Source organism: Labrus mixtus, chromosome 15, assembly GCF_963584025.1.
Source record: "Labrus mixtus chromosome 15, fLabMix1.1, whole genome shotgun sequence".
In the NCBI taxonomy this organism is placed as follows: domain Eukaryota; kingdom Metazoa; phylum Chordata; class Actinopteri; order Labriformes; family Labridae; genus Labrus; species Labrus mixtus.
This window is the reverse complement of record NC_083626.1, coordinates 7,033,719-7,048,553: the sequence shown is the minus strand read 5'-3', so window position 1 is coordinate 7,048,553 and position 14,835 is coordinate 7,033,719. Positions and strand designations below refer to the sequence as shown.

The following is a 14,835-nucleotide window of genomic DNA, read 5'->3' as shown; positions in this document are numbered from 1 at the left end:
CAAGTTGATGTTTTTGTAAAATTGTCACTCAAGGTTTTCCTGAGATTTCATGTTTACATGAATGTGATAGATATAATGACCTGAAAAGTGTTTTCTAGAATATTATGTTGTCAGAACTCAGTTGACCTTTCACCTTTTGGGAAATGATTGTATCCTGTATTACTAACTGTCAGTTCCAAAGACCAAAACTGAACCAGGAGGAATGCCATTTAAGTTTTTATTTTTCACTCTACTTTGAACAAGTTACAAAAGGTCCTGACACTGAAAGAGCTGCTCTCTGGTTTGAATGACTTGGAGGCAGGTACATGTGGCTGTAGATGTTCTGCCTTATACATTTTTAAATATTGAAGTAGATTTGCTGTTGGTGTTTTACTTGTTATTTCAGGTCTTCTTAATGTATTTAAGTCATGCATCCTGTAATATATCTGTATGTATAAATGCTCATCAAGTTTCAGAAACTTTGTCCACTCTTCTGCTGCCTGACTCGACTTAATCTCAGCGAGTTTTCCCCGGGTGAAATTAACGTTACAAATATCGTATGGCCAAAAACATTTGACAAGAAGGCATTATAACCTTTGACAACAATATTCTGATCTAAACGGACCTTGTTGCCAAATAAGGCGCTGTTACCTCTACTTGTTCTTTAAGTATTTCATCTTTGAGAATTTGGATGCTTATGGAAATAAAAGCATATAGTTAAAGAAAGGTTTAAAAAGCTTCTCATATATCTTTAGAGAACGCTCAATTTAATCTTTTCCACTGCACATTTCACAGGTTTTCTCCTCAGGACGGAACGGTTTATGGTTTTTCTATAGCAGGTTAAGTGTTTGTGTCCAGAGAGCATGAAATAAGTTGTATCCTTTAATTCAAGATATATGTATGGAGTGAGATTAATAAACCACATTTGCAGACATACCACAGTTAAATAGATTGTCTCGTAAAAAAAAAAAGGATTTTTCCATATTGTAGCCGGCAGACGCTTTAACTGCACATGCTCGCCTTCTTTCTGCGTCAATACACTTAATACATTACAGCGTAATAGATTTCTATGTCTCTCAGAGAGAGTGGTCAATTATCCTCTATCTGTGAGAGATAAAAAGACACTACAAAGGGAAATCAGGAGTAGGCCGGACCTGAGCTACTGCTGCTTCTACACAGACCTCTCTAATGAATGGCTGATCATAAGAAGCGACCTTTCAAACGCTCGAGTGTGGAGACACATTAATTGCAATTTATTTGCACTGCGACGGCTCTGAAATTCAATTCTTCCCACCAAACCTCGGGGCCGATTGCTTTGCAATAGCAAGGTACCACTTCTTTCTTTTTTTGAACAGAAGAGTCGGCCCACTTCAGAAGGAAAGAATTAATGATCTTTATTTTATGTAGAGCAGTAATTGCCAGAGGGGTAAAGTGGAGTTAATTGCTGGAAAAATAATGGAAGGGGCCAAGTAAACAGGCTTTGTGCGAGGCGAGCTGGCACTGGCTTCGCTTTTATTTAGGAAGGGATTTGGAGTGCAGGAGGCTGCGGTGCTTGGCTGAAGCCCGGGGGCTGTGTCACTGCACCTTGAGCCCCTTCCAACTGAGACGGGGTGGGGACCTCGGCCAAAGCTGCTGGACGAGCTGAGGCTGCTGCCTCGAGGCTGAGCTGAATGTTGTCACCAACAGCAGGGAAGAGTCGTCCACCTCGGGCTCTTATTGTCGACCTGGCTGCTCTGATACACTTTCACAGCAGATTAAACCTACTGTAACACTATTAAACCTACTGTAACACTATTTATATAGCTACATATATTCACCATTGACTAGCAGTGGTTTAGCATGTTTACTCGTGGCATATTGCCTCCTTATGAGTTTTCAAAAAAGCATGTTTTTAAACCATATTCTCCACCAGTATGTTCTCTAACTACAATGCCATGCAACCCTCATAAAGCTTCAAATTGCTCGGATAGTTGGTGAGTAACTGTAGGAGGTTGTTGGCCATGAATATGCAGGTCTTATAAGGCAGCAAGTAACTTTCTATGAACGAGCATAGATTGTGGGATTACTGAGGGAAACACTCAGAACCTTGTAGTTGTAAAAAAAAAACATTTGACCCTCAACTGTGGGAAACATAGAAGATATAATTCTCTGAAAAACAGCCCCGGTGTCTTAATTAACACAATAACCTTGTCACTAAAAAACTTTTCACTCAGGTAACTGACTAGTTATTCCTGTCCAAAAGAAAGGACAGAGACTTGTGAGCCCTTTGAGGTTTAATCCATTAAAAACATTATTCCTCTTAGCTTGGTATTTAGTATGCTGTTTTCTGTTTTCATTTGCACTCTGTTTCTCTGTGTTTTCAGCTGCACTGCCACAGCTTTCAAATCATATATCAATATTATTTCAGTCTGTCAATCAGAACTGAAACTGGCTTTGAACTCAGAATGAACAAACATCGCCTTGGACTAGTTTGGCACTTCTGAGACATTTAATAAAGATACTTCATTTAAAACTGAATTCTCTAACTAACATGTCCACTTTTTATTGAACCCACTGAATCACTCTGACTTCAGGAATGATGCAATATTTATTAGAAATCAACATTTACAGAAACTCTCAAGCACTCCCTGCAGTACTTTTCAATACCTGAAGGGGTATGTTTTCTCTTGTTTGATTAACACTGTTGTAGAATTAATATGAGCTTTGTAATGAGGAATGAAGAGCCAATATGCTACAAAAATGTGTGCGTGTATACACAGCTAGTTATCGCAGAATATCTGGATATAACGGGTTATCAAACCTGCAGATGCATGCTGCACCTGTTCCTCTGTACCAGTGAGTTTTTAGGATGTTGGACATTTCTTAAATCACAGTTTTTAAGAAGAGTAACTTTTCCATGACCCATTTATGAGAATTACATGCAATGAAATGATGTGTCATGCCTTGTTCTTTCATGTGAACAGATAATAATCTGCACCTGGTGTGAGAGGACGGCTCCTCTAAAGAGAGACGCTCGCTGGGTGGTGTTCAGTGAGTGTTGTTCGTGTTGTTATGGGAGAGCGAGTGGGTGAAAGAGTGAGCGACTTTATGATATTATGAAGGATTGTTCCTGTTTCCAAAAAGAAGTGCGAGCAGATGACAAAAGAACAGCCCGGCTTGGCTTGGCACCTCGCATCTCCTCCGGTATATTTCCTCCCCTTCGCTCGCCTCCCCTGTCTTCGCTCTCACTTTTTTTTTTTTTTTTTTTTCAACAGCCACGCAAGCACTGGCGTGATATCCCCGCCTACGCCGGACTAATGAAGACGTTTCTTTGTTGCTAAAAACAATGGCCGCTATAAAGATGACTGTGTCCTTTCCCTCTTCCCTCCCACCTTCCCGCCCCCTCCCACCCCCACGGCAGATGGAGCGAGGTGAAAGCCAAACCGTGTTGTTTTGGAGCATCTCCACTCCGCTGCTGTTTGTGTGTGCGTGCACGGGCTTATGAGAAGGCAAAGTTTTTCCCACAGAACTGGCACCTTTAAAGCCGCCCGCAGCTCTGCAGAAGTGCCTTCATTTTAACTGAGCTGTTGTTGCATGGAGAGATGGGGTGAGAGGAACGTAGTGAGCGACTTAAAAATGAAATATGGGATAAGGTGTGGCTGGGACTTGTCTCATTACCTTTCGTGATTTCTTATTTCCAGACAGCGCATCATAGAGAAGGAAAGAAAAATAGGGAGGAAGAGAGTTATTAGGTGAAGACTAGTAAGTGTCTGTGCACAGAGGCATGCAGAGCCAGGCAAGTGCTAAAAGCTCACAAAACACACACTCACACACACACACACACACACACACACACACACACACACACACACACACACACACACACACACACACACACACACACACACACACACACACACACACACACACACACACACACACACACACACGGGGCATCTGTAAGAGCATTAAACACAGCTGCAGAGAAGCACAGGCAAGTGACATAAAGAAAGGAGAGAAATGTGTTCCTTGCATTATAGACCGACCGTAGATACACATACAAACTCGAAGCAGTGCACGTGTGTGTTTACACTTAAAGAGAGGGAATGCAAATGAGACAGCAGGTCTGAGAGCTTCATGCATGAAGCAGATGGTGCCACTGAAAAAAGGTATAAAGAAAAAAAACTTCCTGGAGGAGAGACAGTGAATAGTGCCACTTAACCCAAACTCATTTCTGCACTGCTGCCATTCAGTAAAAGGGGAAGTAGATTTGTATTCCTCCTATCTGTACCTATGTGCCACTTGACAGTATGTACTTCATCAGCTCCAGCTATCTTTGACGGAGGAACACTCCGAGCATACAATATATGTCCATGCTATGGCTTTTAAAAAGGATCCACTTAGTGACATTTCCTCAACAACACATTTTTAAAAGGATACAACCTCCATCAATACTTATGTTTGATAGTACAGAGAAGTAATGCAGCTTCGCAAATCTGTTCTGCAATCATGCTGCTGTGAGGAGGAAAATATAGAGAGCAGCGTTGGTCGACAAACTAGGGAGGAAAGAGAGTGAGCAGGAATCATAGACTGTGATGTCACCTGGATGCTACTTTTTTTTTAAGTCTCCAGATAAGGAGTGTTATTGGCTAGGGGCTTAACACCCCTGCCCAATGTTTGATGCCAAGAAACTTCCCAAACACAAAAAAATATAAAAGTTAAATGAGAAAAATACAGACAGATGGCAGATTCTCTGCAGTTACAGAGACCAGCACACTCCTCTAGTGGGTCATCAAGTTTGTGTCTATACATTACTTTTTTAAAGAAAATTCTTACTCATACTGCCTTAAAGTAGAAATAAAATAGAGGACTAGTTTTAAAGTATGGGTACGTGTTCAGTGAACTTTTCTGTAGCAGCCATCGACTGTATGAAACATGGACGTAGTCCCAGTGATGTCACCCGTTGCTTGTTGCGTGTTGAAGTCGAACGATTGTAGTCACCTTAACTTACTTTCAGGCTGTCTAGTTACAGGCAAAACCAGATATTTTATTAAAAATATCATCCTCTGTCCAGTTCTAACAAATACAGAAATGAGCTATTGAGACCAGGATGTAAACATGTTTATTTCTGCTGTCTAAATGGACCTCTTAAAATCGCCACGTGGCTTACCCCTATTACCCCCTAATCGTACCCTACCAAGTAAGGGTACGATTGGCTGTAGGGAACCAAGAGAGATCAGGGTTTCCCACACCATGGGGACTTTAAGGGGCTGTAGTTTTTTGCACTTCCACAAACCAGAGGTAGCAGCATTGTGTTCTTGTTGGAATTAAAAAGGGTGAAATTAGTTGTTTCCTGTAATGGCCTTTTTTTTTGTTATTGTATGGATTGAGGTATCAAGTCTAGATATGCTATTAAAGTATCTTTTAAACGTTCAAAATCCTTTCACAGTGATAACCCTTATCCTTACACGTGCCTGTGTGTTTGTCCACTTTTAATAAGATACAAGTGAGCTCTCACTCCCTCCATGCTCTTAAAGCAGGAGTGGGAGAGAATTAGCTGAGAGCCATATTGGATGGGGTCTCTGCAATGAGCTCCATAACTAGTCTCTGCTCATCCCATGAGTCCCCCCCCCCCCCCCAACCCCCATCTTCTCTTTCCCCTTGCTCTCTTCTTTAATACGATTTTCTGCCTCTGTTGCTGGAGTAAAACACAATTATCATACGGGTATTGGGGGGAGGACAGAGCAGCGAGGGAGAGAAAAAATAAGGAGTGTGTCGCGTCTTAGTGGAAGATGACTTGAGTTGACAGAGTGCATGCTCATAATCACACATTACACTCTTTAATATAATTGGATGACCCGCAGACTTATCAAACTATTAGATCGCCTTTCATTTGGAAGCATGTACCTGCTTTATTGGTTTAGACGCAGGGCTGAAGGGTTTCATTACACTCATCTCGCTGCTGCTGCTGCTGCTGGTGCTGGTGCTGCTATCTCCTTAATCTGCCTCGCCTCCCCAGGCACCTCCTCAAAGGCTGCATTTATAAAATCGACTGTATACCAGTAGTATAATTTGATTTTGCTTTGTGTTTGCACCACCAAGTTTTAGCTCCAGTGTGTCAGCAAGCTGAAAGGCTGAGTTACAAAAAAGACCAAAAAAAACAAGTGGAATCACAGGACTTCCAAAATTAAGACAGCTTGTCAAACCGGCCCTCTCCATCTGGAGCTCTCCCGCTTACCTTGACGGATGTCAGGAGATAGCGGCACATTTTCAGCAGACCAGGCAGGCAGAACCGCATGTTGTGGAAAAAAAAAAGTTTGCTGATACAACCTAGCCTGCAGCGGCCCAAACGAAACACCTCTAAATGAGCCAAAAAGGTCCGCTAAAGCTTGTGGCGATGACATGATAGGAGCACACAGATGATCAAACAAACACGGTTTATATAAAGCACAAGCAAGGCTAAGCATAGAACAGGCCCACGAGCTCCGCATGCTAAAAGCAAGATAACCGTTAGCAGGAGCCTGGCAGCTTGCTTTTTTCTTACCGGTGCCTCTCCTCGGACCGGGTCCTTTTTGTTCACCATGATCTCTCCTTTGCGGTTGGAGCGCTCCAGGTTGATGGTGTTCCACACGTTGAGCTGGATTGGGTCCTTACTCCTGAATTACACAAACAAACAGACACACACATGGGTGAAATAGTCGCTTTAAAAAACGTGGCTGTGCTCAGTCTTTCATTAACATGTTTTACACGTTCTCTGTAGGAGATTAGCACCCCAAGTGTGTTTTGTTTCTAACCAGTTCTAATAGAAAATGTGTTTTCTTTTTGTACTTGTGTTAAACCCGTAATGACAAAGCTGCATCATTGATAACTGAGGGTAAACATTTTCTGTCTCAGAGGTGGGCATGGACTCATTTAAAATTATCTTCAAAAAAAAGAGCACAAAAAGGAACAACATAAAACTATTTTTGAAGTTCCACATAGAAGTCCTTTCTATCATCTAGGTGGAAACATGAAGAATAAACTCTATTTTACTGACATATATTTGAAGATGCGCGTCCAGTAATAACTTTGTTTTCTATGAGGTGAAATTAGTCATGATAAAGGGATCATGATCACTCCTCCGCTCTGAGTGAGGAGACTCAGTAGTCTCCTCCACCCGTCTTCAAAAGGGGCGGGGCAGCAGTAATAGTCAGGTAGGGAGTTTTGTATGTATGAAAATACCATCAGAGAATAGACTCAGGTGTCTCCTTCTGAGGTGGGGTGGCAGCAAAACCCACCAGACACACATACAGAAAATTACTCTCAGCGGGTCTCTTATTTCAGTTTGGATGATCCTTACCTGATGGTAGCAGGTCCCTTCCCCAGGTCGTAGCGGAACTCCAGGATCCCCTCATTGAGGGAGAGCGAGATGAAGTCTCCTTTCCCATCTGATTTCTGGCCGTTGTAGAAGATCAAACCGTTGGAGTCGTTGGCCATGAGGATCACCGTCATGCTCAGCTTTTGACTACAAGTAAAAAACAAAGAAAACATCAGTGAAGAGATTATTGTTTGTTTGTGGTTGCAGCACTGATGTTCTTCGTTTGAAAATGAGGGTAGAGATATTCCACAAGCGAGGCCGAGATAAAGAGCTGCTTCTATAATTCATTTGTTATTCAGTTCATGCTTACAGACAGAAGCTCTGCCTTAAGGCCTAGAACAAGCTCAGCCTATGAAAACTGCATGATATCGTGTGTTTAGTAATACATACATGAATCTTGAAGGTTTGGGTTTCGTGCAGAGACTTACCGCAGGTCATGGCCGTACAGATGGAGCCCCTTCAGCTCCAGGTAAGAGTCTCCGTCGAAAAGCGGCAAGTAAGCCCCTCTCCTCTCAGCCACTGTGGAAACAAAGACGCCATATTCATCCTCAGGTCTGGCTTTTGTTGCTGACAGAATTATAATTCAGGGATAGTCAGTGCATCTGTGAGCGACCTGTCAGCATTATGGAAAGACGTGGATTTGTGTTTTTATAGCCTTTGGGATTAAGACTTTTTTTCTTGACTGACAGTCGAAGAAAAAAAAAATCAAACACCCGTACGTCAAGAGTGATTACACAGCCCGCCACAGTGTAACAAAGAACCTTTGGAGACATGTAGAGTTTAACACCGCAGCAGGGACACATGAAATAATGCAGCCGTTGTACTTCTGCAGTCTTTTTTTCTTCAAATTCATGTCTCTGCGATGGGTGTGCGTCTGGCGGTCCCGTTTCAGGCTGTCTGGAGTGATTAGGACCGGCACTGTGCCATCTCTCTGACAAGTGGTTTGACATTAAAAATCATTCAAGTGTCACCCGAGGGTATGTGTTTATGGGGTTGTTTGCACAAACTAAAATCATTCAGAGGCATGCGCAACGCCAGGCGCTCACACACACACACACAAACACACCTACGTAGCCGGCAAGAAAGCTTTTATTGGTAATTGGCCGGGATTAGCGGAGTGGAGTCAGGATGGGGAAAGGCAGGCGGAGATGAGAAAGCTAATTAGCTATTGTGAGGAACACTGCTAATAATGATGGCACGCAGCATGGAGAAGGGGCGAAAAAGAGGAATCCCCGCACTAAAGTGAACTCTGAAGGAGCTGCTCAGAGTGTGGTTTCTTAAAGAGGAGTGATTTGAAGGGCTTTTTACTCTTCCTCGCCTCATGTTCCGAATGAAAGCATCGTGATCAATAAGTCACCAGAAGACCAGACAAGCGCGGTGAGCTGAGTGACCAGGACAAACCCGCATGACGAGTGGAGCTTGACCACCGAGAAAGTTGAACTTTTGAAAGTTATCCTTTGCTGAAACTCAGAAACAGATAACTGGAGATCAGAACTAAAGAAGCTGCTGCATATCTGCTGAAGACGAGGATAAACTCTGAGGTAGTTTGTTTGTATTAAGCTACATAATTAGTATTTGAAATGAACGCCATCACAAAACTATAAATTACATAAACGGTGATAAACAATCACCTAACAAAAGCATTGTCCTAGTGAGGAAATGCAATTCAATCAAAGCTCCTGGTCTAACTCTCACTTAATCACCAGGACTGCTTGCATTATTTAAAACACCAACACTGCGGCCATCGTTCTCTGAAAACACACACAGGGTGGGAAGCTCAAATACTGATACAATGTTGTTCTGCTGTATTATTATTACAGACAGCAGGTAGAACACACTAAGGAATGTCAAGGTTTTAACATATATGAAAACCCATCAGCGTCCTTAAAGGTTCCCTATGATTGTTTTTTCATGTTGTTTGAGCCTCTAACCACAGGTCATTTTCTGTCTCTATGTGATAAACAATAACGTTTTTTAATTTTGAATCTTGAAGACAACAGCTATCGTTAGCTAACATTACAGACTGAAGTTTCTCTTCAAGCGATTACAGATTCATTCAGAAATATTTAAGCTCATCTTCAAGACATTTATTAAACTATTTAGGCTTTAATTTAAACAAAGTCAATCAAACACAATCGAATTGTAACATTAGCTAGAAAGTAGTGGAATACTAATGTGAGGTCACGAGTTAACACACATTGAAAAATGAAAACGTGGACAAATGTACATCTTCTGTTCAGCTGCTGAATGATTGTAAAGTGATGAAAAGTTAATGACTGACCACATTCCTTACTGATTTCACACTTTAAACCTGGATTTCAGCTGTAAGATGTTATAACAGCATTTAAACCTTTAGTGTGACGTCAGAGGAAAAAATGGCCGCCGTGTGAAAATGGTGAATGAATCAGATACACTGTCTCTCTCTAACTTGTAGCTCGGGGACTGAATAAAACATTTCCCCCGCACAGTTAGTTTTTTTAAGGGCCGTCTGAGTTCAAGTGATGCTGCTTTCATTAGTACACTGTAATGATTTACACCATCACAGAGCACATGGAGGAGTATGCCATTCAATACTATTGAAACACCCTTGAGAAAAGCCCTTGATGGCAGCAGTGAGCTGCATTGACAAACCTCGGTGGAATTGAACTGGAATAGAAACCGTTCCTCAAATGAATGTGCACACTCATTAGGTAACACACACTCAAAATTACGACTAATTCACCTCCAAGCTCCTGATGAGTGAGCTACCTGTCTTTTTAACTGTTCTCAGCGCAGGCCTCAGAGGGCGCGCCCGCCTGACTGCTGCCGTATCTGTGAGCTCCTGTCTGACGCTGACACTCCAGCTGACTGACGCTCCCATTAATCACGGCAGGCAGGGAGGACTGATGCGATTAGTCATCTCATTGATTCCTGGGAAAAAAATAGCCTTTTGGAATGGGAGACGCTCTCACTCACACCGCATTGATTTTGGTTCACCTCAATTTATTTCAGTCACCTGCTAACTGTGACTCAGGGCCTGGAAAGACGACCATCCCCTTCTGGTTTTTCTAAATCCCCCTCGAACACAGTGTGTGTTTGAAATACATTCTCTTTCATTCATGGTTTATGAAGTCGACTTCAGTAAAGCAAACAATGTCGACATCATCTACTAAGACTTCATATTGTGACACCGACAAAAGTGCTTAGGATGAACTTCAAAAGCAGGTGAGCCGTAATCTGGTCTTTTCCCCAGCTGCGGCCCCGGTTCTGCCATGTGGAGCAAAAACAATGTTTGAACACAACACCTGTGGGCGGACAGGCACGGGGGGGGGGGGGGGGGGGAAGAGGAGGCAGGCTGCGGCTTCACTGCCGCTTACACGCTAACAAGCACAGCCGAGTCGATGTTGTGAATGGCCCGACGGGGCCAATCATCTACCTCAGTTCAGAAACCCTCCCACCCTCTCCCACCCTGAAGGCTCAACCCCCCCCTCTGTTCCTGTTTGATCTCCCTATTCGATTCAGCATGGATGAAAACGTCACAGAGCGGAAAGAATGAGGAGGAAAAGAGTAAAAAATTGAAAACGAGCCGTCTCCAGACCAAACACTGCAGCTCCTCGACAAGAACTCAGGAGAACAGTTCAGGTATGAATTTATAGTTTCACCAGCTTATACATTAAGGATAATTTCCACAGAGGAAGTAGTTATATGTTAAGAAATAGTGAGAGGCTAATGCAGACATTGTCTCACCTATCTGCTGTTAAAAGCCTGCAGATTGTACTTCATGTCACTTACACTTCTCCCTTCTCAAAAAAAAAAAAATTATTAACCAAAACAAACATTTCCAGTGATAGCTGAGTGAGAGAAGGTGAACAAAAGAGGCAGAAATCAACGCAGCACCTGGTGCAGGTTTTCTGCCCCCAAACTGTCAAAGTCTGTTGACATTTTATTTTCCAATTACCCGTTTTTGAACGCTGCCACAGCTCCTAACATTGTTGTGTTGACTATTTACATTATGTTCTTCTCTAACTTTGATGACTTCTCTGCCATCAAGCGTCTTCTTTTCTTTTTTTTGTTGCTGTGCTTTCTTCTTTTTTTATAGCCGCTGTGTGTCTGCCACACAGACCTCAGGATGCCATAATTTACCAATCAGAACCACGATTTCAACACAGTCTGGTAATAAATAGCATTAGATTACCTTTCTCGCAGTGCTTGCCTTCACGTCCCATGGGGCACTCGCATTTGTAGCCTCCCTCGGGCAGCGCCTGACACTGGGAGGATGGATGGCACCTGTTGGGCTCACATGGGTCGTGAACGTCAGCGCACGTTGGACCTAGAATCACACATTTCCATTAGCCACCATTAGAAAAAAAAAAACAGCATTCAAAAAAACCTTCATTTCATTTGAAATAAAGGGGGAGGGGAGGAGGAGACTAAAAAGAGGGGAGAGAAGCGGGGTATGAGGATTTCCTCTGTAATGGAGGTCATTTTCTAATAGGATTTGGAAATATTACACATCCAGATTAAACAGCGGAGAGCCTCCCCACCATGCGGCATGTTTCGGGGCCAGCGCTGACTGTGGGAAAGGCTCGCGAGCGTCTGCTGGATGATGGTTTTGCCCTCTGCCTCAGCCCATCTGAATTCACCCGTCATTACTTTAGCAGTCAGAGCCTGTGGTGAGCAGAGTGCTTTAATGAACCCCAACCCCGCTGAGCTCACAGGGCTCCACCCTCTTTTTTTTCCCCTCACTGACGCTTTCTGGAAGCTCCCTTTTATCCCCCCCTCCCTTACTTCTTCCCTACCACAGCTCCTTTTATCATATCTCTCCCCTCTCTCCCATCTTTTTAGCTCTAATACGCTCTCGCCGCCCTCGCTCATCAGACTGTCCTGACATGTCCTCTCTTTAACTAAAAATCTCCCCACCCATCTAGTCTATTTTCTGTGATCCGTCCCTCCCATGGAGACTGGCAATCTTGGCCACTTATTAAATTGACATGACCACAAAATAAACTTGAATGTGAGTCTGCAGGTTCAACGCTCCAATTGTCATTATCACCATTCATTAAACGCCATGTTGCCAAAACGACTTTGACTGCAGTGATGCATCCTCAAGAGCTGAGGGTTATTTCTGCTTCTTCTCTGGCTTCTCAATAACAACAAAGCATAAAAGTAGTTCTTGTATAAAAGGCAATAATAATGTAATGTGATACTTTATCGATCCTCATTTTAAATTCAAGGAAAAGGGCTCTTAAAACTTGGCTGAAAGGTGCTTCCCCTAACCTCTGAGCTGCCCCGATGTGAGTATAAAACCCTTTACTATTCAAGCATAAAAGTTATCTCTGACAATTAATTTCCTTCCAGAGTTAAACTTTCTGCAGCAGGCTGCGGTACAACCAGCAAGGGGCACGCTCGGCTGCGCCCTGATGGCGTCTGCTCTTAACTATTTCTCTTGGAGTTGCTTGTTAGTTGGTGTGAGCGTTGGAGGGAGAGAAAAAGGATGTGCAAAAAGAGATAGGCCAAAGGCCGTTTACTGAACATTTGGTGGAAGGTTTCATGTTTTCTTCGCCGTGTCAACATTTAATCTCTCATTTCTGTGTCCGACACACAGATTTGATGCTGTTGGTGTTTACAGAATGACTTTCAGCGCTCCTGCTGGGGGCACGAGTTACACTCTCAAATTAGGCTGTCAAGCTTACTTAGGATTTGGGAGGAAGTCATGACTGCAGTGAATCCCATAAGGGAAGGCAAAGCAGAGATATAAACATAACTTTAATGGGTGGGTGTTGGAAAAGTCAGCAAAATTCAAATATGAATTTAAATATTTTCTTCCCCTTCCCCTGCTCTGAACATCGGAAGGAACCTCTCCCTGCAGAAATCCCAGTTTGACAATCAGGCACACTGCTGAGCTGAGCAGCTGCATTACACAAGCGTCTTACCCCAGAATCCTTTGCTGCACTTGCAGTGGAACATCTCCGCCTCTTTCACCTGGCACGCCGCGCCGTTCTTGCAGGGATTGGGCTGGCAGGGGTCGTTACCGCATTCACCTACGCCGCTGCCGTACAGGCTGTCTCCGCCCCTCTCCTGCAGGTTGAGCACGCGGTTGTTGACATCGAGGAGACGGATGCAGCCGACCAGACCAGCCGACACTCCTGTCCTCTCCCTCACACTGAAAGGAAACAAAAAGAGAAGGAGTCATATAAATGTATCTAAAGTTTGTCAGAGTCTGTAGTTATATTCTTTTGAGCTTAGAACAAGGACAATGCTGTTTACTGATTGTATAACATTACCATCAGGGATTCAGAAGAAGAACTATTTCATGTGTTTCCAGTTGTTGATTGACTTCAAGTCCTTACTATTACTACCAAAGCTTGTTCATAAGCTTCCTAATTATAAGGCTGACAAACTAACTGTGTAGGAACAAGTCTTGTTAGACCAATGGCAAATTCAAATATTCAAGTAAGAAATAAGGAAGTAAAATCAGTGTTAAACAATTTAAAAGAAAGTGTCTTTGATGCTAAAAGCGGGATACCATGATGATTTCAACAGTCTCAGTCCATGAATGTCTTTAAATCAGGTGAGAGTAAGGTACTTAAAAACACCCTTCTGTTTCTTTTCTGTAGTTTTTAAGATTCCAGCTGACAGAAGTAAGAAAAATCTGATTTCTAACTCAGGATCCCAGTGGTCCATTTAAGTCGTGTTAGTTGATTTGTGGTGATCTGGTTTCCTGCCCGTTCACTTGGGAATATGCGCCTTAAAGGACAATATCAACTGAACTGATAACAGCCTTAAGAGGGGTCTGGCTAACTGTCGTCAACACCTGCATGTTTATGTCACCTGTTTGAAGAGTCCAATGTTCTGTGAGGAACTCATACATGTTACCTCAAAGTTTTGCCTTCTAGCAAAGATGAGTTTTGACTTTCTGATTGGTCTCTGCGTTTGGTCTTTCTGCTTATTCACCCAGGAGGGAGACCACTTTGCTTTTAGGCTCAATTTATCTTATAATTTCAACCTAATCTGTCAGGGAAATGGAAAAAACATTCAATACTGCACTCAGAATTAAAAAAATAAGTAGACTGAAGAGAAGCTCTGAGTCTTATTTATGACTCATCCGGAAAATGATCCTGACTACGTGTAACAGTAGATTTAAGGTCTTACTCAGCCTTCATTTCCTCCGTCACTCCTCCAATCATCAGGTGGGTGTCCAGGTTGAGGCCATCTGTGCCACGTGGACTCTCGCCCTCGATGTGCTCTTCGTTGTCCACGCTCAGCATGGCGTTGCGCCGGTTCCGAGTCACCACCAGCTGATGCCAGCGGCCCTGAGTGATCTCCACTTTGCTGACCAGCGTGCCTGTGCCTGACCCTGTGTTGAACCTGAGGAGAGGAGACACAGAGGATTTTAGACCCTCTGGTTGTATACCAGCGTCACACCTCTTTAAAGATTACAGGACTTGGGGAAGTAGTTATTTTCCACAGATATTTCTTTGCACAGCACCTAATGAGTAAAAAAATAAATAAAAATCAGCTCACATTGCTCAACAAGACAA

The 14,835-nt window shown here is 43.1% G+C and overlaps 1 protein-coding gene across 9 annotated transcripts in view; it reads right to left on the bottom strand.

Moving 5' to 3' along the window:
* Window positions 1-14,835, bottom strand: part of agrn (agrin) — a 291,135-nt gene that overhangs the window by 18,519 nt on the left and 257,781 nt on the right. For 5 of the 9 annotated variants that reach the window (XM_061058541.1, XM_061058543.1, XM_061058547.1 and 2 more), the window contains 7 exons: window positions 14,447-14,662; window positions 13,228-13,457; window positions 11,490-11,624; window positions 7,744-7,834; window positions 7,298-7,462; window positions 6,503-6,614; window positions 3,637-3,648 (listed from right to left, as the gene is read on the bottom strand). In XM_061058541.1, the coding sequence (XP_060914524.1) occupies window positions 3,637-3,648; window positions 6,503-6,614; window positions 7,298-7,462; window positions 7,744-7,834; window positions 11,490-11,624; window positions 13,228-13,457; window positions 14,447-14,662 (961 nt within the window). The remainder of the gene's footprint in view (window positions 1-3,636; window positions 3,649-6,502; window positions 6,615-7,297; window positions 7,463-7,743; window positions 7,835-11,489; window positions 11,625-13,227; window positions 13,458-14,446; window positions 14,663-14,835) is intronic. The other 4 variants (XM_061058542.1, XM_061058545.1, XM_061058548.1 and 1 more) reach the window with 1 other exon arrangement.